Here is a 24,729-nt window from a genome sequence, read left to right on the forward strand (position 1 = left end):
TTGTTTTTTTCTCTTCCACTTAGCACAATAGTGTTGAGGTTCAGCCATGTTATTGCCTGCGTCAGTGGTTTCTTTTTACTGCTGCATAGTATTATATTGTAAACTACCAACATTTGTTTATGTATTTTTCCAATCCATATCTTGAATATAAATTTGGCTGTCCTTATTGTATCAATATTTGTCTTATTTAAGATATTACTATCATATTATGTTTTCTAAATACATTCTGAATCAAGATTGGGCTCACCAAAATGGTTCTTGCTTTTTCCTTTTCATGGCCTCAGCGGAAATGCTTCTTATATAACTAGGCAGATAAATGAATGAACAAACCAACCACCACTTTAGAAAAAATACTAAACATCCTGTGAAATTTTGGAAAAAATGCATGCCTACAAATTGCTTAAAACTAAACAGTAATATAAGATTTGCTGAAATTTTATCCTAGCTGTTTATTTTAGATACATGTTATGTCCTAAATACCTATTGAGTCAAAACTGAGATAATTTAGCCAGAAAGAGCATTTAAAAGTAGCTTGGCTTCCAGGGATAAATATGGAAATAATTATAAAGCAATAGAATAGTATTAGACTATGAGATCAGTTTCAAAAAGTATAAACATCTTCCCCAACGTATGCTTTTTAAAAAACGGCATTTCTGCATGTGGGCTAAATTCACATATTTAGTATATTTTAAATGAGTGAACTTCATTATTTTATAATTCACTATAAACTCTACATGTATTATATTTTTTTGTTTTGTTTTATGTTTTGTTTTGGTTTTTGTGTCATCTTTAGACTCCAGCACTGAGTGGAATTATTTGAGAGAATGTGAGTCCTGGATATCAGGGCCCTTCACCTTCTGTAGCTAGAAAACAGACTCTAAAACAGCTTGTGCTGGCATTCCTCTCACTTTTATTCCAATTTGAAGATGGAAATAAATGATGTGGCATATTAAAACTTGAAATATTATAATAAAGTATCAATTAAAGAATATTTTTTCCTCTCCTCTCATATTACCTTATGAATCTAACTAGCTAGTTTTTAATAAAGGTGGCCACTGTGAATCTACTTACATTACGTGTGTGTGTGTGCATACTCACTACGTGTGTGTGTATATATACACACACACGTAATGTAAGTAGATATATATATAAGTAGTTTACCTTTACCAAATATACTTTAAACCATATAAAATGTACATTTAATATGTTACAATTAATAGAATGTCCATAATATGTCCATTTTATGCAAAATTCAAGCTTTTATACATTACCTAACAATGAAGCTGGAGTGGCCTGACGTCCAAAATTTAGCTACATGTGTGTCATTCTTCACTATAGAACAGTATCTGCGCAATCATTTCAATGTATCACAGCATTTGGGCTTTACTACATTGTAAAGTGTTTAGAAACCAGAAAAATTATGTTTATCTTTTTTTTTAAATATTGGCATAAATGAAAAAAATAAGATATCATACTTGTAATAAGACATGTAAGTCCCTTAAAAAAAAAAGATATTTTATAAAGGGAAAAAATACCAAAATCAGGAAGGCTTTAGGCTGTGAAAGAAAGTCTTTGGGCTTCTGCTATTTGAATGAATATTCATTTGAAAATAATATGTTGGGCATATATTATTGAAGATTATATCTAAAATACAAGGTAGAAGCAGGGACTTTAAAAAATACCTTTACCTCTTTCATAACAAGTGTGCAGATAATATGTACACATACATACAAGCACATCTTTGATATCATATATTCGTGTCTTTTTAAATTTCTGAGTTGCATGTTGTTTAAAAATGGAGGATTAACTGTACTTAAATTTTAAGAATCTTGATTATAAAACTAGAAAATCTGTTTAATCATATAGGATCATTCATGACCTAGGCCAGCATTCTCCAAAATAAGTTGTATGGAATATGTGTTCTTTGAGTATCATTTATAATCAAATAATTTTACAAGTAAGTGGGTTAAACAAATGTAAATAGATAATTAACTTTAAGTCTGTTAAATGCATGTTTATGTAAATCTGATTGTGAATCACCAGTTGAATGCATTGAGGATGAACCTTCTCAACTTCATTTAGTCCAAATAATCCATGAAACATATATCAATAAATTCTAATTTAGGATTGGGATTTGGTCTAACAGAAGAGGTAACTGATTAAGTAAAACAGTATTGTATTACACTGTGAATCAGAGGGCTGGTCTCCAATCTTGGGTCTGCTGCCATTTTTGTCAGAAGCCTTAGATTAGTGGCTAAGAGCACAGCTTATCGGGGTTTAATCCAGCACAGCCTTTTATCTGCTAAATGACTATACAGGTCATCTCTTGATGCCCTCACTTATTCAACCGTAACTAAGAAGCCATAGGAGATTTTACCTTTAGTTTAATTAATACAATCAAAGTGTTTTAAAGAAATATGTGATAAATAAGAAGTGGTATGTAAGTATGAGCTATTTTTTTGTCAGTGGTTTTCAAACTTTGGACCTTGGCTTACAATAATCAACCCACACTGAGATGCAGTAAAAACACATGTGTACACAATAACATATATAACTAAAATAAAAGTTTAACTGAAATAATATTTAACTATGCTATATGACATGCACTCTAATATAACCTAATATGTTTTATTCTCTTCTAATTTTTCACTTTTCCCATTGTTTCCTCATGCTATTCCATTCTAACCTATTTTTTTCTATTCTATACAACCTATTCTATTCTACTCTCTTACATTCCATTAAAAATTGTCCTCATCCTCAGGTTGCAAGACATTAATTTCACTGTATGACTTGCCGATCATCATTTAAACTCTGTCTTTAGTCCTTCCATTCAATTCCCTCATAAAATCCATTAGTTATTTCATAAAATTTAAAAACAAAATTCTAATATTCAATTTCAAACTCAATCTCTAGCCTGTGGAATATGGATATCCTGGTGATTTTGGCCCCAGAATCTCTCTCTCTCGTGCGTAAGATTCTGTAGACATCAAATGATTTAGGTTTATTCTAATTCCAAAATTGAAGAAATAAATGACATTTAAAGAGAAGCTCGTGGCTTACTTCATTCTTTTTAACGATTTAATCTGTATTTAATATATGCACCATACACCTACATTCTGACATAAATACACTGTCTGAACTATCTAAAGAAAAAAATAAATTCAAATAATTTTTCTTTAACAATTAGAGTGATTATATTATGCTTCCTATTTGTAAATAAGCTTTTAACATTTTTAAACTCAAAATTATATAAAATTGAAGTATAAGCTAAAATCAAGTCAACCCTGAGATTATATAGATTATGTTAGCTGCATTTTTTTTTATTTCATGGGCATAAATAAGTGTATCAGGCAATTTAAATAGGTATAACATTCTTCTGCTATATCCAGACTTTTAGATACTACAGAGCGAATGATAAGACTAGCTATAACTGAACCTCCATTTCTCCCAGAATTTGGTGAGGCACCAAACAATATCTCACAGCCTCTGATGTTATTATTACATGTGACTATAGAGTATGATAATATTACTTATATTTTATAAACTAATAAATATCCATTGCAAACATCCAAAAATCTATTTTAAGTTTAAAATATCACTCACTGTTAGGATTTGTAAAACCTCTAATATATACATATACTTAAAACTGTCTCATAAAATATTAAGCTTTTTTTTTTTTTTTTTTTTTTTTTTAGTCAAGATCTCACCATGTTGCCCAGGCTGGAGTGCAGTGGCACGATCTCAGCTCACTGCAACCTCCGACTCCTGGGTTCAAGTGATTCTCGTGCCTCAGCCTCCCAAGTAGCTGGGATTACAGGCATGCGCCACCATGTCTGATGAATTTTTCTATTTTTAGTAGAGACAGGGTTTCACCATGTTGGCCAGGCTGGTCTCGAACTCCTGACCTCAAGTGATCTGCCTGCCTTGGCCTCCCAAAGTGCTGAGATTACAAGCGTGAGCCACTGTGCCCGGCCAATATTAGGTATCTTATATTAAAATATTATTTACAGTCAGTATTTTGAAATTAGAATAGGTATTTTATAACATGAAATGTTTATGTGAAAATATTTATTTAATTTGATTTGTCAATGTGTACTTCTAACCATAGGTACTTTCCATTAGATTTCCAGTTTATGTGGATAGTAGTTAAAATGGGATCTCACAGTTTTCAATCATCAAGGACTGAAAAAGAATTTCATTCATTATTACCTCAACATAGCACACTTTTCCAAATAGGAATAGTAACTTTATATTTTTAGCTTTGCCATGTCTACACCCTTCTCACATATATGTGGATGACTTTCACTCCTCTCAGGGTGTCTCCAATATCCTGAGATTTTTAGCATCCCAATATATTATTCATGACCATGTTCTCTGCAATTGTTCAAATACGAGGCTTTCTGGCCAGCTTTCGCATTAGTATCTGTGCACATGTGCAGAAACTTCTGAAAACTCCACACATCTACATTAATTTCATAAGCAAATACTTGAGCAGCATTAATTACAAGAACATGCAACTTCAATGGATTTTAAAAGAACTTGCAAAGCAGCTGTATTTTCCTCTCACTCTCACAGTCTGATATTTATTATCATTTCATGTGTGGGTTCCACACTCATCCAACAGATATTGATTTACACCTGTTTTGTACTCTACATTTTCATTGTTTTGTTATATCTTTAGGATCCTTCAGTGAAAGATACTATGGTTGTCATTTATCTGAAAGGCTCATCCCCCCTCTCTTTGTGCTTCATTTTCTCCACAAACAGCTGCATCACAGCTGTCATGCTGAATGGTAAAGATGTCTTTGGCTGATAAGCCTATGCCTGTGGCACACAGAGTGGCTTCAAACAACTAATTAGCAGGAGCTGGGCCACAGCAAGGTTTGGTGCTGTCCATCAAGCCTGCGACCAACACTGACACCATCAGCAAATCTGTCAAATGCGGCTCTTCCTGTGAACAAAACCAAGCCCACTTGTTTTGTGGTGAAGAAAGAATTGGCAGAATGTGTTTAATGAAAAGTTAAAGAAGATGATGACCAATCTTTACAGAGTGTTAAGTAATTGAAAAAAATACTGAACTGGTGGAAAATTTGATAACTGATTTATACACAGAAATTCAACTAAAAGTGTCTCTATGAATTTACAATGAAGCAATTCATAAGGCCACTCACATTGCTCAAGTACATTTGTTTAGCCTCGGGAAAACACCATAAATGTATGCTGTTTTTAATAATAAGTGACTTACAAAAATAATAATAATAACAAACCTGCACATTCTGCACATGTATCCCAGAACTTAAAGTATAATTTAAAAAATAATAATAAGAGGGTATTATATGTAAAATTGGATATTAACATTTATCTACATATGCAACCATATACCAGATTTACATAATTATAAAATTGTTACGTACAATAATTTCTATAAAAATCAAAATCTGTTTGTAGGAATGTATCTGTAAATATGCATATCTGCATTTACAATTAAGTGTTCAAAAGTTTTAAAGCTGACTCCGTTGAACACACATTGAAAAACATTATATAGTCATGTTTCTTAATAACTAAAAATGTGTTTAGATACTATAGTAAGAATATAAAATTTAATAGCCTGTGCAGTTTTGCATTTTGAACCAGGTCTTAGATCGGAGGCAGGAAAGAGGTCTGCTTTGAGGAGACAAAGAACCAGTGGAACTTTCCTTAAAATTTGGATGTTCTCTCCTGACACCTGGCCTTCACACAGGCTGTATATTTAAGTAAAATTCTCATTTTTCTACCAACACATCATTCCTGAACATTGACTTTGTAAACTCCTTCAAGTCTTATTTTAACAACATAATTTTCCTGTGCTATGTTAAATTGCTCTTATGATGTGGTCTTCTTGCATCTTGAGTATCTCTTGTTTTAGCACTGCTTACACTTTATGGTAACATATTGATATGAGTATACTCCCTTGGACTGTAATATCTGAAACACAAATAACCACGTTTGCATACACAAATGATGTACCTGGCATGCATAACATTGCCTCTGATATACTTGATGGATAAATATTTATGGAAGGAAGAAAGGAAGGGAGGGAGGGAAGAAAGGAAGGGAGGGAGGGAAGAAAGGAAGAGAGGGAGGGAAGAAAGGAGAGACAGATTAATATATGACTCATAGACTGGTTTCAGCATAATTATGAAAAAAGACAGGTGGGATAATTTGCTTCCCCTCCAAAGAAGTCTCAACTTTGTGTTTTTGAGCAAAAAAAACAGCGGAAGGGATGTCTAGTGCCCTATCCATGTTTACTTGACTTAAGGAACATATTGATGGCCCCATTTAAAAAATGAAATGAATTCACATCAGAAAGCAGAGACATGTAGTATAGGATTGATCAAATATACCTGTTTTTATATTTGTCTACATTCCTCTTAAAATTAAAACAAAATTTTCTCAAGCATAAGTTCAATAGTCTGAAATAAACCAACGTTCATGTTTCTAGAAAATTGTATTATATATAGGCATTAGACATGAGTGTATGTAGTGTTTCTATACTACTGTAGTATAAGTTCTTTAAATTCTTGGTAATTTGTTACAAATTTACGTATGCTTATTTAGCAAGTAATAGGAGCCTGTCGAGAAGGAAATAAAGGGTATTCAATTAGGAAAAGAGGAAGTCAAATTGTCCCTGTTTGCAGATGACATGATTGTATATCTAGAAAACCCCATTGTCTCAGCCCAAAATCTCCTTAAGCTGATAAGCAACTTCAGCAGTCTCAGGATACAAAATCAATGTACAAAAATCACAGGCATTCTTATAAACCAATAACAGACAAACAGAGAGCCAAATCATGAGTGAACTCCCATTCACAATTGCTTCAAAGAGAATCAAATACCTAGGAATCCAATTTACAAGGGACGTGAAGGACCTCTTCAAGGAGAACTACAAACCACTGCTCAAGGAAATAAAAGAGGATACAAACAAATGGAAGAACTTTCCATGCTCATGGGTAGGAAGAATCAATATCATGAAAATGGCCATACTGCCCAAGGTAATTTATAGATTCAATGCCATCCCCATCAAGCTACCAATGACTTTCTTCACAGAATTGGAAAAAACTACTTTAAAGTTCATATGGAACCAAAAAAGAGCCTGCATCGCCAAGTCAATCCTAAGCCAAAAGAACAAAGCTGGAGGCATCACGCTATCTGACTTCAAACTATACTACAAGGCTACAGTAAACAAAATAGCATGGTACTGGTACCAAAACAGAGATATAGATCAATGGAACAGAACAGAGCCCTCAGAAATAACGCCGCATATCTACAACTATCTGATCTTTGACAAACCTGACAAAAACAAGAAATGGGGAAAGGATTCCCTATTTAATAAATGGTGCTGGGAAAACTGGCTAGCCATATTTAGAAAGCTGAAACTGGATCCCTTCCTTACGCCTTATACAAAAATTAATTCAAGATGGATTAAAGACTTAAACGTTAGACCTAAAACCATCAAAACCCTAGAAGAAAACCTAGGCATTACCATTCAGAACATAGGCATGGGCAAGGACTTCATGTCTAAAACACCAAAAGCAATGGCAACAAAAGCCAAAATTGACAAATGGGATCTAATTAAACTAAAGAGCTTCTGCACAGCAAAGGAAACTACCATCAGAGTGAACAGGCAACCTACAAAATGGGAGAAAATTTTCTCAACCTACTCATCTGACAAAGGGCTAATATCCAGAATCTACAATGAACTCCAACAAATTTACAAGAAAAAAACAAACAACCCCATCAAAAAGTGGGCGAAGGATATGAACAGACACTTCTCAAAAGAAGACATTTATGCAGCCAAAAGACACATGAAAAAATGCTCATCATCACTGGCCATCAGAGAAATGCAAATCAAAACCACAATGAGATACCATCTCACACCAGTTAGAATGGCGATCATTAAAAATTCAGGAAACAACAGGTGCTGGAGAGGATGTGGAGAAATAGGAACACTTTTACACTGTTGGTGGGACTGTAAACTAGTTCAACCCTTGTGGAAGTCAGTGTGGCAATTCCTCAGGGATCTAGAACTAGAAATACCATTTGACCCAGCCATCCCATTACTGGGTATATACCCAAAGGACTATAAATCATGCTGCTATAAAGACACATGCACACATATGTTTATTGTGGCACTATTCACAATAGCAATGACTTGGAACCAACCCAAATGTCCAACAATGATAGACTGGATTAAGAAAATGTGACACATATACACCATGGAATACTATGCAGCCATAAAAAAAGATGAGTTCATGTCCTTTGTAGGGACATGGGTGAAATTGGAAATCATCATTCTCAGTAAACTATCGCAAGAACAAAAAACCAAACACTGCATGTTCTCATTCATAGGTGGGAATTGAACAATGAGAACACATGGACACAGGAAGGGGAACATCACACTCTGGGGACAGTTGTAGGGTGGGGGGAGGGGGGAGGGATAGCTTTAGGAGATATACCTAATGCTAAATGAGTTAATGGGTGCAGCACACCAGCATGGCACACGTATACATATGTAACTAACCTGCACATTGTGCACATGTACCCTAAAACTTAAAGTATAATAATAATTTAAAAAAATAGGAGCCTGTCAAATATTTTAATGATTTTTTTGAAAATTTATCTCTATATAACACAAATTTCACATAACAGATCTATATTAAGTGCAGAGTCCTAAATGCTATTTGGAATTGTAGCCAGAAATTGTCCTGTGATTTGTTAGAAATTATTTTCCAGGTCAATCTTACCTAAAATGGCATAAGATCTTTGACTATTCCCAGTTGGGCATGTCAGGACTTAACCCTAACAATTCTCCAATCCGTGATGTATTTTATTTGCCATTTTTCTGAGGCGCAGTTTTGGAACCTTCATGGTAAAAGGGTGAAAAACTTCTTTATCTAGTGAGTGAGCCAGACTGACGCCCAACATGCTTTCTCTAATACTTGTTATACATGCAATGTTTCAGAGTGACTGAGACGTAAAATATTGCTTATCATTTTTCTTAATTTATTGTACTTTGGAGAGCGATGTTACTAAAAATTTAAATATTTTAATATGTTAGGAGTTATTCCCCAAATATGTATGCATGTATGTAAGTATGTAAATAACATGTATGTGTGTGTATATGTATCATTTACTAGCCTTGGGGTTTTCCAAAAAGCTGTCCTCATGAAGAAAGAAAAAATTTAGTGTTATTAGTAAATATCTATTAATTGTAAATAACTTTTTTACTCTAAAATATAATGTAAAAATCTTCAGAGAATTATTGCTAAATGATTTACCTAATTATTTTAATTTTAAAGCTGATATCAACAAAAACACCTATTCTAAGGACTGAACATATTTATTTGTGTACTTGTACATAATTATGTAAATATACTTGGGTAATATGACTACATAATCATGAAGAACAGGAAAATACAGGTATGTGGTATAATATTCATAATACAGCAATAACAGGAAAATCTAGGTGTGTCATATAATATTCATACACTAAATCAGATTTCGTGTATGAATATTTTTTTAAAAAGAAAATAAAAGACCAAGTAAGACAAAAGCAAAAGTGTTTTGGCTTTGTATCTTTCCTATTTTATTATTTAAAAGTAGCAGATAATATTGCCATTTTGCTTCTGCTCCGTTTGGTATTATTTAAACAATAGAGTTTTAGGCTGTGTAACAAACTGAGCCCCATTGTACTGTAGCTATCAGTGTGTCCTTGGTTGGTGACGTAGGCTCAAGATCACCTAGGCACCCATAACTTTATCTTAATGCGGAGGGAAATTACACTTACCTTGAAGACAATTGTCTTGAATTAGGTAGCAAATGTGAAATACGAGACACATAATAATAGTTTAATACATTGGAGTTCTCCTCTCACTCACCCCTCTTACTCACCATTTGACATATTTTAATTCTATTAAATATTTCTATCACATGACATAATTGGCAATTTCATGAAACCAATGGTTATTTAACTTATACGCATTTAATGAATCCAGCAAAACCTGTTATGAATTTACATAAAAGGTCAAAAATATGTTCCTTATCAAAACGGTTTTCTCAATTTTTCTGTGGAGATTTATAGCAGTGGCCCATCCTGGGATATCTTAATCAACCATCTGCACCCATGAATTTCATACTCATGATAACTGCCACATTTCCAAAGTCTAGAGGCTAAAATTCACACTTAGTTTAAAACCCTTCCACCAATCTCCCTAACTCTTAGAGCTAAGATTTCCATCTGACATTGATTTTCGGATTTCACCCCTACAAGGGAGAAGTCTTATCTCAAAAATTCATACACTGAACACTAAACCATTTTGTAAAATATTCTTTAGCTCAAGCATCAAAAATAGTGACAGGGAACAGCTACTCATACTGAGATGCAGTCTTGTGTGAATTCCATTAACTATGAGACATTTTCCTACAGATTGCAGAATATAGACACTGAAAGCTCTGTTTGCGTTATATACTGTTTCATGGGAAAAGGGAATGAAATATAATAGAAATGAAGTGACAATGAAATATGGATCAAAAATGCTTATTAAATGCGATATGCATTTATGGCATAAAAACAATGTGCACTTTTTTATTCCGGTGCTTCGATTTTAATCATTGCAATGCTCTGTGTATCCAATGACGAAAGGTATGTCAGGGAGAGAAAACTTAAACATGACAGTTTAAATTTCACACCATTTTAAAAATCTAGTTTAAGAAAGAACTTCAAGTATAAACTATTTTATTTAACATTTGTTTGGAAACTTTGTGTTTGAAGGTAAAGTCTTTAGATTACTCTGGGATCAGTAATTCTAGGATCTAATTCTAATGCTATCATTAGCTAGTTCTGAGAGGTAGGGCAAGCTACTCAATCGCTGTTGTCTTCACGTTATGTTTCAGTAACATGCATAGGTAATCTCTGGTCCCTGACAATCAAATAGCCTGTGAGGTTTTTTGTTTGTTTGTTGTTACTTAGATAATGTCATGGCATAGTTATCTTTGCAGTTTCTGAAGCCATGTGGCTGTGGCTATCTTCCAGCCCACTCATTCCTGTCTGTGTGCATTTGAGCAGATCACATAACCTCTCAGTGTCTCCTTTTCCCATCTGTAGAATAAGAATAATAATAATACCTACCTAATGGGATTGCTGTCAGAATTAAATAAGCTATATTTCAACAATTCTAATATAAAAAACCCCTTATTTTTGCATGTATTAAAACGGACAAATATTAAAGAAATAAAAAATAAGCATTTGTCAGAGTTAAACTGGCAGCATTTTACCCCAGCAGTTCATACAATTGTAGCATGTTTATACTCCAGTGATAGATTAGAAGAATTATTGTAATGCATATGACGTGCTTAGAATAGGGTCTGGCACAAATTTTTCTCAATAGCTGATATAACATTTCTCTATAAGTAAGCAATACTTCTTTTATCTAAATTAAGAGTGATAGGTTAATAATAAGCTAATAACAATTAAAAGCTTGCTGGTCACATCAGTCTCGGTTTTATTATGTATCTAGTGTCATAATATAAATTTAAGAATTTCATCCAGATTAGTCAGCACTCGTTGACACCGAATATGACTCTATTTAACAATATAGTTTTCTGCAGTTAAATATTTGTGTGTGTTAAACAGAACAATCATCTTTCTTTTTACTATATTAAGGTGATTAAAAGGGAGGGGAAACATAAATTTTGAAAAAATAAAAATTAGGAAAATACCTGCACTTACCAGGCTCAGTACAGAATTAAATATAATGAAAAATAACATTTCAGATGCCAATTTTGTAGGTTATAATCACCTTTCATTGTTAATTCTCAAGAATAATTAACTCTAGATTAATAACCTTTAAAAAAGTGGTCACAAAAACTGCCCATTTTATTATTGGTCTACAGATATTAAGCATTTATACAGAAACCTTGTATCTTACAATGTTTTAAAAAACTCGAAAGATGACATGACTTATCTCTTTTCTTCAAGTTTTATAAGAAATTTCAGATATTGTCTATCTGAATTTAATAAAAAAGCATGTTAAAGAAATTAAATGTATTATGATCAAAAACAGTTTAGACTAACCAAGGACAAAATGTGAATGATGAGAGAATATACACATAAACTTCTTGAAACAGTCCCTAGCACAGAGTATGAGGTACTATTTAACACAGAAAGATATTTAACTGTAGAAAACTATGCTGTTAAATAAGTATAAGTTATCAATATCATCATCATTATTTAGTATCACAGATCACCAGGGATGGATAGGGCCTTCCAGAGAACCTAGTTCAAAACCATTCAGAAAAAATGGGCCTGGAGAATGATGGTTAAATGAGAATTTATGGAATGAAAGATTTATAAGAATATTTTGTCTTCTTTGTTTATAAGTAAACCATAGTAGATTTACTTTCACTGTTCTTTCACAAATGGACTAATAATATAAATAAACATCATAACTCTAGATGTCATTTTTTTTCTTCAAATTCCCTAGACTTTTAGTCAAACCCTGTACAAGCTGTCTTCTTGTGCTTTGGACCTTATAAAATATCTAAGAGAGAAAAAAGTATGATTTATAGAAAATTATTTGAATTATGTCTCATTTAAATTCTCTACAAAAAATAAGGAAATCTCCAATAAATCATCTCACCACCTTTGGTAATCAAAGGGATTTTCTGAGGAATATGGTTTCTGAGGAGTATGGTTAAGTCAATAAACACAAACATAAAATGTTATAAAAATAAATATAATTCTTAGAAATCTGAAATCCACTTGGATCTTAATGAGTTGCACAACATCCTGGGTAGGGTTTTGTACTATTTACGTTAATCTTTACTTACAAAAAAAATTTTTTTCTCTGCCATCCAATTAGAACTATTGTGTTATTGTTGGTAATTAATGGGAACAATTGTATTATCTTAGATAGCTGAAACGTATAAAGTGAAGAGGAAAAATCAAAGGGTTGAAAACTATGGTTCTTCTCTCAATGTTCAAGTGATTTAGGCTTTGGACAAAAAAAAGAAAGAAAGCAAATGGAAAACAAAAAAAGGCAGGGGTTGCAATCCTAGTCTCTGATAAAACAGATTTTAAACCAACAAAGATCAAAAGAGACAAAGAAGGCCATTACATAATGGTAAAGGGATTAATTCAACAAGAAGAGCTAACTATCCTAAATATATATGCACCCAATACAGGAGCACCCAGATTCATAAAGCAAGTCCTGAGTAACCTACAAAGAGACTTAGACTCCCACACATTAATAATGGGAGACTTTAACACCCTACTGTCAACATTAGACAGATCAATGAAACAGAAAATCAACAAGGATACCCAGGAATTGAACTCAGCTCTGCACCAAGCAGACCTAATAGACATCTACAGAACTCTCCAGCCCAAATCAACAGAATATACATTTTTTTCAGCACCACACCACACCTATTCCAAAATTGACCATATACTTGGAAGTAAAGATCTCCTCAATAAATGTAAAAGAACAGAAATTATAACAAACTATCTCTCAGATCACAGTGCAATCAAGCTAGAACTCAGGATTAAGAATCTCACTCAAAACCGCTCAACTACATGGAAACTGAACAACCTGCTCCTGAATGACTACTGGGTACATAACGAAATGAAGGCAGAAATAAAGATGTTCTTTGAAACCAACGAGAACCAAGACACAACATACCAGAATCTCTGGGATGCATTCAAAGCAGTGTGTAGAGGGAAATTTATTGCACTAAATGCCCACAAGAGAAAGCAGGAAAGATCCAAAATTGACACCCTAACATTACAATTAAAAGAACTAGAAAAGCAAGAGCAAACACATTCAAAAGCTAGCAGAAGGCAAGAAATAACTAAAATCAGAGCAGAACTGAAGGAAATAGAGACACAAAAAACCCTTCAAAAATAAATGAATCCAGGAGCTGGTTTTTTGAAAGGATCAACAAAATTGATAGACCGCTAGCAAGATTAATAAAGAAAAAAAGAGAGAAGAATCAAATAGATGCAATAAAAAATGATAAAGGGGATATCATCACCGATCCCACAGAAATACAAACTACCATCAGAGAATATTACAAACACCTCTACGCAAATAAACTAGAAAATCTAGAAGAAATTGATAAATTCCTCAATACATACACCCTCCCAAGACTAAACCAGGAAGAAGTTGAATCTCTGAATAGACCAATAACAGGAGCTGAAATTGTGGCAATAATCAATAGCTTACCAACCAAAAAAAGTCCAGGACCAGATGGGTTCACAGCCGAATTCTACCAGAGGTACAAGGAGGAGCTGGTACCATTCCTTCTGAAACTATTCCAATCAATAGAAAAAGAGGGAATCCTCCCTAACTCATTTTATGAGGCCAGCATCATCCTGATACCAAAGCCTGGCAGAGACACAACAAAAAAAGAGAATTTTAGACCAATATCCTTGATGAACATTGATGCAAAAATCCTCAATAAAATACTGGCAAACAGAAGCCAGCAGCACATCAAAAAGCTTATCCACCATGATCAAGTGGGCTTCATCCCTGGGATGCAAGGCTGGTTCAATATATGCAAATCAATAAATGTAATCCAGCATATAAACAGAACCAAAGTCAAAAACCACATGATTATCTCAATAGATGCAGAAAAGGCCTTTGATAAAATTCAACAACCCTTCATGCTAAAAACTCTCAATAAATTAGGTATTGATGGGTCGTATCTCAAAATAATAAGAGCTATTTATGACAAACCCACAGCCAATATCATACTGAATGGGCAAAAACTGGAAGCATTCCCTTTGAAAACTGGCACAAGACAGGGATGCCCTCTCTCACCACTTCTATTCAACATAGTGTTGGAAGTTCTGGCCAGGGCAATTAGGTAAGAGAAGGAAATCAAGGGTATTCAATTAGGAAAAGAGGAAGTCAAATTGTCCCTGTTTGCAGATGACACGATAGTATATCTAGAAAACCCCATTGTCTCAGCCCAAAATCTCCTTAAGCTGATAAGCAACTTCAGCAAAGTCTCAGGATACAAAATCAATGTACAAAAATCACAAGCATTCTTATACATCAATAACAGACAAACAGAGAGCCAAATCATGAGTGAACTCCCATTCACAATTGCTTCAAAGAGAATAAAATACCTAGGAATCCAACTTACAAGGGATGTGAAGGACCTCTTCAAGGAGAACTACAAACCACTGCTCAAGGAAATAAAAGAGGATACAAACAAATGGAAGAACATTCCATGCTCATGGGTAGGAAGAATCAATATCATGAAAATGGCCATCCTTCCCAAGGTAATTTACAGATTCAATGCCATCCCCATCAAGTTACCAATGACTTTCTTCACAGAATTGGAAAAAACTACTTTAAAGTTCATATGGAACCAAAAAAGAGCCCGCATCGCCAAGTCAATCCTAAGCCAAAAGAACAAAGCTGGAGGCATCACGCTACCTGACTTCAAACTATACTACAAGGCTATAGTAACCAAAACAGCATGGTACTGGTACCAAAACAGAGATATAGATCAATGGAACAGAACAGAGCCGTCAGAAATAATGCCACATATCTACAACTATCTGATCTTTGACAAACCTGACAAAAACAAGAAATGGGGAAAGGATTCCCTATTTAATAAATGGTGCTGGGAAAACTGGCTAGCCATATGTAGAAAGCTGAAACTGGATCCCTTCCTTACACCTTATACAAAAATCAATTAAAGATGGATTAAAGACTTAAATGTTAGACCTAAAACCATAAAAACCCTAGAAGAAAACCTAGGCAATACCATTCAGGACATAGGCATGGGCAAGGACTTCATGTCTAAAACACCAAAAGCAATGGCAACAAAAGCCAAAATTGACAAATGGGATCTAATTAAACTAAAGAGCTTCTGCACAGCAAAACAAACTACCATCAGAGTGAACAGGCGACCTACAAAATGGGAGAAAATTTTCGCAACCTACTCATCTGACAAAGGGCTAATATCCAGAATCTACAATGAACTCCAACAAATTTACAAGAAAAAAACAAACAACCCCATCAAAAAGTGGGCGAAGGACATGAGCAGACACTTCTCAAAAGAAGACATTTATGCAGCCAAAAAACACATGAAAAAATGCTCACCATCACTGGCCATCAGAGAAATGCAAATCAAAACCACAATGAGATACCATCTCACACCAGTTAGAATGGCCATCAATAAAAAGTCAGGAAACAACAGGTGCTGGAGAGGATGTGGAGAAATAGGAACACTTTTACACTGTTGGTGGGACTGTAAACTAGTTCAACCCTTGTGGAAGTCAGTGTGGCGATTCCTCAGGGATCTAGAACTAGAAATTCCATTTGACCCAGCCATCCCATTACTGGGTATATACCCAAAGGACTATAAATCATGCTGCTATAAAGACACATGCACACGTATGTTTATTGCAGCATTATTCACAATAGCAAAGACTTGGAACCAACCCAAATGTCCAACAATGATAGACTGGATTAAGAAAATGTGGCACATATACACCATGGAATACTATGCAGCCATAAAAAATGATGAGTTCATGTCCTTTGTAGGGACATGGATGAAATTGGAAATCATCATTCTCAGTAAACTATCGCAAGAACAAAAAACCAAACACCGCATATTCTCACTCATAGGTGGGAATTGAACAATGAGAACACATGGACACAGGAAGGGGAACATCACACTTCGGGGACTGTTGTGGGGTAGGGGGAGGGGGGAGGGATAGCATTGGGAGATATACCTAATGCTAGATGACGAGTTGGTGGGTGCAGCGCACCAGCATGGCACATGTATACATATGTAACTTACCTGCACGTTGCACACATGTACCATAGAGCCTAAAGTATAATAATAATAATAATAATAATAATAATAATAAATAAAATAAAATAAAAAGAAAAATCTAAAAAAGTATATATGCTGAAGTTTAGAAAATCATTTCTAAGTATTTAGACCCACACAAACAAAAAGAAATAGAATAAAAATATGTGAAGGAGAATTAGGGGATAGAGCTGTTCAAAACATTGCTCAATCGTCTTTCAACCTCCACTAATGTTTTATCCGAAAAGAAGTTGCTTTCTATACAAAGTTTCTATTAATCAAAGTAGTTTCTTCAATATACATTACCAGTGGGATTTTTGAAAATAATAGATTCCTTTAGATGGTAAAAGCAATAATTATTACAAAATTTTTTTTTACTAATAGTGATTAAGAAAAGGTTTTAAGGGAATGGAGGGGACCTACGTTCTGTAAGAAATGAGAATACACACACAGGCACACACACATACGCATACACATACATTACCTCTCTTTCTATAATCTATATGTTACAGCTGTAAAAAAATACGTGAAACAGTATGTATGTTCTAATATTAACTACTAAAACATAATTCTTTAAAAATGGGAATCTTCTTCCATTTCACAACAATGCAAAAATAGTTAACACTACTGAACTCTACACTTAAAAATGGCTCAGATAGTAAATTCTATCTTATGTGCTTTTTACCAAGACTTAAAAATATATATATATGAAAGATAGTAGATTTCTATACCCAGCCACAGTGGAATAATTGGCACTGGAAAAGCCCTTCCAACATAAAAGAAAGAGAAAAAAACAACTATGGATCTTCTACCTTTTAATGTGGATGAACTAACTTTTTTAAAAAAGAAAGTAATGGCTTTTAAGTTCAAAAATACAGGGAAATAAAAGATCAAACTGATAAAAAGTAGTAAAAAAAAGGAAACGCTTCATTAAAATTCAAATTTAACTAGTCATATTAAGCAGCAATGTCTTTCTCATTTTCCTCAGTATCGGAGATGAATCGAATTAACCTTTCAAAATAGTTGTGCCTTCCTTTTAGTTCAATTAATAAATATGAATCAATCCAGAACGTCTAGCTTTAAAAGAAAGTTGCTCATTACTTTCTTTAAAAATAGGTAAAAATCAGTACTTTTCATTCCATGTTACTAACATTATGTTTAAGAGTTGGATCATTACTCAACATAAACAAATATATATATATAGCTGGATTTTTGTTCTAAAATTATTTGCTTAAAATTATTTTCAAAAACATTAGTATAAAAACGTGACCATAGAAGAGATGGGCAAAGAAAATAATACTAGTTAAGATAGAGTATTTAAAATTATGAGGAAAATGAAAATTTCTCAGTACTAACATGTTCTCTATAGATATATGGCATACCTCGTAATGGCTTTCTTCATTCTCCTGAATGTGGAAACTCGCGGAGCTGGGACATTTCTGAGGAGTGACAGGAATATTGTCACTTTTGCTGTGTGAGTTACACTGAAAGAGATTACCAAATAATTGTGACAAACTACTCCACATTTAGAGTCCATTGAGAGACATGGCTGTTTGCTATGAGCCTAATAAAGGAATACCACTTGAGCTAACAAGGGTCCACACCCAGAGATACATGCATTAAGATTGAGTCTTTACCATAAAGATTTTTTAATTGTCCCAGGATAAAAAAATTGTTAAAATGTTTTTACTAAAACTAAAGAAAGATAAGATTAAGTAATTTTACGTTTACCTTTTTTAGGCAATATTTATTTATTACATTTATGACTCTGGTAGCTAAAAGTTATACAGTGCTATATAGGTGAGATATTATTTAAGAGTTTGATATATATTATACACATATTAGCCTGTGACATGGATATTATTAACTACCTCCACTTACGGAAGAGGAGACTGAAGCATAATTCCTCCCCCTACAAAGTTGTGCTGTTGCCTAGCCTTTTTGGAACCATTCCCCATATCTTTATCTACCACAAGAACTACCTTTATAAGTGATACATTTGAAACAGATAAAACTGAAAAAACAGAAGTTTCGTGTCTTAAAATACTAATTGACTTATTTTTGTACTAAATAGAAAGCATTTTTAAAAAACAGGTTATCTAAAATAATTTACCTGGAAATTGATATGAATTATAGAACATAAGATATTACATTATGGCTTGGCCTTTCTCTGTGAACATATTAAAATGACAGTTTTCCATACACCTCACACAAGTTTTTCATGTGAAAATAAGACATTTTCCACTTCCTGTTTTCTTACTTCTTTTCTAAATCTTTTATTAGACTCCAGGCAAGCAATATTAGTAAGTATTGCTGTCTGGCCATTTATTAAACATAACTTTGTAGGTTTTAAGGTTTCTACTTTGATAAAAAGATATTGTTGTGCCTCCAGAAAAGGTTCATCATTGATATATACCCTTTCTTCTTAAATAAAACTATAATATATGCATAGATTTCATTACATTACGAGCAAAGAGACTATTCTTTTCAAAACTAGTATGCCATGTTTCCTATTCATCAATGAAATGCTACCTTTACTATCTCAAAGTAAAATCTGTTAGAAAATTACTGTTAGACATTTTTAAAAGCAAATGTGTTTTAGAATTTTAATATATTGTATTCACTCTATTTTCATTTCAAGACCATCATTTTATATATTTAAATATATGTTAAAGCACTGTCATTACATTTTGAAGATATAAATTATCTCATTTATTTTTATTTGTTTAAAATAAATAGCTATGTGACAACTAAGAAGGCATGACTTTAAATCCATATATTCATCACTATAAGCCTTTTAGCATGAAAAAATATTTTATGTCAGTTCTCTCTCTACAATTTAATTTTAACTCTATTCAAAACTTATCTCTTCTAGCAACTCCTTTCATGCATCATTCAACAAATGGTGATTGCCATTTTAACCTCTGTTTCTAAGTAATTTTCATGTTTAATTTGTAAAATGCTCCCTTGCAACATTAATTATTTGATTGTTCCTAAGTTTTTTGTCTGAACAAATTCACTGTTAGCAACAAAGGCTTCACAGCAGCTTTTTTGGCATTCAAGAAAAAAAAAAGCATAGACCTTAAAACAGTTATTTTCATCTGTGATGTCCATAGACATTTTAATTATTCTATTCCTATCCCTAGCCTCTCCACATATCTATTCATGCTGATTAATCTTTTTAAAAGGTTTCATGTATTATACAGTTTTTCTCCTAAGAAACATTTCCTAAATTTCTCTGGCCCAGCAGTGAGTCTCACCCTGACTGTATATTAGAATCACCTGGGGAGATTTTTTAAAATGTCAATGACTGAGCCCCACCTCACATCAGTTAAATTGAAGCTCAGACTTAAATATTTTTAAAATATTCAGACAATTCTAATGTGTAGCCAGAGTTTAGAATCCTTGGGTTAAGGTTAAAACTTCCTTGTCTAGCCCTCAGGAAGCTACAGTAAATTTTGGCCTCACTCCGATTTCAATCTGATATCTTGCTCCATAGAATTTTTTCTTCCTTTTTAAAATTTAATCCATCATATATTGTTTTTATCCCCCCACGGGTATAGCATAAAAGTGTCTGAACCTGAAAAAAAAATCCTATATTTGTATAATACTTTCTGCTTTAAGTACAAGAACTTATGTATTATCTACAAGGAACCTCTGTAGACTGGTAGAAAACATAATCCATCCTTTAACAGATTAGGAAGACACAGGTTCAGGTGTATTCAGTGCCATTTGCTGAAGGATTTGCCCTGTAAAAGCAGGACAAGTGTTCACTCTATTTTGGGCAATTTCTACTGTACCATATTCCCCTTAATGGGTTCATCTATAACTCATTCATTCACTCATTTTATTCCGTTTGTTTGTTTGATAATGAGACTTTTACTCAGTGCATGTTATGTGTCAGAATTGTACTGGATCATCAAGATATGGCATTTAATATCTGTAATACTCTCACTCTAGCCCTGAAACAATACATGAAAATAAATAACCGCCATGATGAGTGAACATGCCACCTGAAAATGTATGCAGACTGCTAAGGGACAGAGAAGAGCATGCATAGACTCCCAGGTTTGATACATGAATAGAGAGTCTCGAGAGATGGACTGATGAGGGAATCATGGTTAGCACACATTTGAGACAGAAGGAACTGCATATGCAAAGGTGAGAAAACATGAATTCTCATGAGCCATGAGTAATTTGATAATAGTTCAAACATGAAGAATGTGAGGATTGACTTCAGAACAGACAGAAGCTATCCGTGCATTAATTCAATAGTACAACATATGAGAAGTTATAGAATTGGACTTAATATAAGGGCCAACAGTGCCAAGAGTGAGCTTTAAAGGTCATTCTTTTTCTTCCAACTTTTCCAAGAAAATATGCAACATAACAAAATGAGTGCATTTGCAATATCATTATGATGCCCAGTTAAGTCCTTCCATCCCTAAAAGATCTCACCCCCAAGACTCTCCTGTGTTTCATTCTGGAGCAGCTCCTGTTTTTGGAACAGTGAATGGCATCAAAGGAAACTTTTTAACTTACTGTTGTTTCCTTACTTTTTAAAATTGAGTCTTGTGAGGTAAATTTCTTCTGCAAATTATGAATATATAACTCAGAGCAAAATAAAAGAAAAAAGTAACACTGTAAACAATATTTTGAGATTAACTATTATAAATAGCCAAACTTTTAAGAAAAAAAATTCTTACAGGAAAAAATTTAATCACTATGAATCTTTCCTAACAGATTTCCACTTCTGGGAGAGTTGCAGCATTTTCTAAAAAAAGATTTATTTTAAAAGTCGCGGCTGGGCGCAGTGGCTCACGCCTGTAATCCCAGCACTTTGGGAGGCCGAGGTGGGCGGATCACCTGTGGTCAGGAGTTTGAGACCAGCCTGGTCAACATGGCAAAACCCCGTCTACTGAAAATATAAAAATTAGCTGGATGTAGTGGTGCATGCCTGTAATTCCAGCTACTTGGGAGTCTGAGGCATGAGAATAGCTTGAGCTCGGGAGCTGGAGGTTGCAGTGAGCTGAGATTGCACCACTGCACTCCAGCCTGGGCAACAGAACAAGACTCTGCCTCAAAAAGAAAAAAATAAAATCAAAAACTCTCAAGGTTCATCCCACCAAAAAATTTTACTGTTTGCCAAATTTAATATAAATAACTGCGTATTGAATTATGGGTAAGATGCATTTGCTAAGTCAGATTTATGTTGGGGGGTACATATGTAAATCAAACTTGAGAAGTCTAAAGCTCAATAACAACAATCATATTCAATGAACATCGCTGAAAGTACATTTGTTTTATACTTTAAGACCAGTTTGCTATTTTTCATCACCTATGATTGAAAGTCTGTATTGTAATATGTGGATAAATCATGCCACTCCAAAACATCCATTGTAGTTCCTGGGAAAATTATCATTCACTACCTATAGACATACCTGCTCAAAGTTTTCGCATAATCAGGTATTTTTACTCTGTCATTTTTGAAATAAATTTTCAAAAAAGCACTTCTAGCCATATTAAGAGAAAAATAATCAACAGTAGCAAAAACAAAAGTTTTATGAAAGATCTTTTTATGAAAAACACAGCTGTTTTCTTTGCTAAAAAGGGGGTTCTTTACATTTTCAACTCAATGGTAATGCAGTAGCAATGCTTAGTATTATTTGTTATTCTATCACTACTCTTACCTTCTTACAAAATCAAGGCTGTTTACTAAAAATCAATAGCACTTTCATAGAAGTTTTGCAGTCATTATAGAGGCAATAGTTTTGTACTTTTGTGCTATAGGTTTCATTAAATAACAATTTCATTTATTTAAAAACTCCCACTGAAAATGTTATTCCTACCCCTTTTAAAAAACTAAGGATCCTTTTCATGAAGAATTCTGAAACAGAACATTTGTTTAATAATTCCAAAGAAATTTATATTTGCAGAAATGAATCTACTTTAAATAATTGTCTAAACTTGGTATCTTCAACTTCTCTCTATGCATTTCTTTAGAGATCCACATGTATTAGGTTTCAAGCACGCCCATTCCACTGAAATGGCCCTATTACCATCACCTATGGTTTTCACATTACTAATGAAAATGGCAATTATCAGTTCTTATCTAATGCAACACAACCGAGTACTACCTCTTCTTGTTTCACTTATCTACTGGCCTTCAAGGATGCTATACACTCATGGCTTTCTTTCTTCTCCTGCTCTCTCACGGGAATCATTTAACTGTTCGTGTTGTTGTCAAAATTGAAAGGACTAGAGAGGATAAAACTGAGTACTTCCTCAGAAAGTGTTTGCCTCAGTGGAGTCAGTTTAGCAATTACACCCATATTGAACAGGTTCTGATTCCAAAATATTTTCTCAGACACAGGAACAGTCTTCTATTCATAAGATAAGAAAACAGCTCTTAGAACACCCCCAATCATTCTTTCATCAAAGCACATATCTTTATACTTATATCTAGAAACTAATAAAATTTATATTTTAAGTGACCAACAGTATAGATTCTTATTATTTCTGAAAATTTGTTCTAATCATTTAGTACCCTCAAATTTATTCTGGCCCAAATAAGGAAACCTTGAGCCTATACTCACAGCCTTTTCTTTAATGTTTTCTATGTACCTCCTTTTTTTTTGCTTATTTTTGTTATCTTTAATCATAACTAGAAAATGGAGCTAAAATGCTCATCAAACTTTATTGAACAAATCAGTGTTCAGCTGCAGTGACACATATTTTGATTTAAAATGAAAATGTCATACGATAAATTTTAAAACCAAATGTTATATAAATGCAATCATATCATAGAAACGTAGATGGCTATAATACATATTAATTTAAAAACGGGGATTGTTTATGTGAAATAAGAAAAATAGGCGGACCGTAAAATGATATGAAGGAAATGTTAACTGTATCTATAGTATACAGAAAGTCTGTTTTTTTTCACTGCTCTTTTGAGTCTCTTCTTTAAATTTTTTTTCTTTAAAACTTTGAGACATAAATCAATGCACAAAAATCAGTATCATTTCTACACAACAATAAATATTAGTCAAGCACCAAAACAAGAAGTTAATCCCACTTACAATAACTACAAAAAAGACTTATGAATGTATTTTACCAAGGAGTTGAAAGATCTTTACAAGAAAAACTATGAAACACTGATTTAAAAAAAATCATAGATTGCACAAATGGAAAAACATCCCATGTTTATAGATTGGAAGGATTAATATTGTTAAAATGACCATACCGCCCAAAGCAATCTATGGATTCAATGCAATCCCTATCAAAATGCCAACATCCTTTTTCACAGAATTACAAAAAAAAACATATCCTTTTAAAAAAACACATGTTGAAAATCCATTTAGAGGCCAGGCACAGTGGCTCACGCTTGTAATCCCAGCACTTTGGGAGGCCGAGGCGGGCGGATCACGAGGTCAGGAGATGGAGACCATCCTGGCTAACATGGTGAAACCCCATCTCTACTGAAAATACAAAAAAATTACCCAGGCGTGGTGGCGGGTGCCTGTAGTCCCAGCTACTAGGGAGGCTGAGGCAGGAGAATGGCGTGAACCCGGGAGGCGGAGCTTGCAGTGAGCTGAGCATTTGGCTTAGTCATCATGCTTTCTTCCTCCAGCTGAACCCTTGGCAGTTCATGACAAGGAGTAACTTTGTCACAGTAATATATTAACTAACTAGGTAAACTTGAATGTATCCACTGCATAAACAAATAAGCTTATGTTCAACTTCAGGACCCTAACACATGTTCCTATCCAGTGGATTTTGCAGAGTTCACCTTTCCAGTTCTAGGGGCAGCAGACCTTCTTCAACCCCACTGCAAGCTGACTGACATCCCTTCAATACTCT

At 33.7% G+C, this 24,729-nt stretch overlaps 1 protein-coding gene across 3 annotated transcripts in view; it reads right to left on the minus strand.

The window, feature by feature from the left end:
- Positions 1 to 24,729, minus strand: part of PCDH9 (protocadherin 9) — a 942,795-nt gene that overhangs the window by 584,511 nt on the left and 333,555 nt on the right. For 2 of the 3 annotated variants that reach the window (XM_024230916.3, XM_024230914.3), the window contains exon 3: positions 18,249 to 18,350. The exons of the other annotated variant lie outside the window; for it this stretch is intronic. In XM_024230916.3, coding sequence (XP_024086684.1) covers positions 18,249 to 18,350 — 102 coding nt within the window. The remainder of the gene's footprint in view (positions 1 to 18,248; positions 18,351 to 24,729) is intronic. 3 annotated transcript variants of the gene reach the window in all.

Source organism: Pongo abelii, chromosome 14, assembly GCF_028885655.2.
Source record: "Pongo abelii isolate AG06213 chromosome 14, NHGRI_mPonAbe1-v2.0_pri, whole genome shotgun sequence".
NCBI classification, from domain to species: Eukaryota; Metazoa; Chordata; class Mammalia; order Primates; family Hominidae; genus Pongo; species Pongo abelii.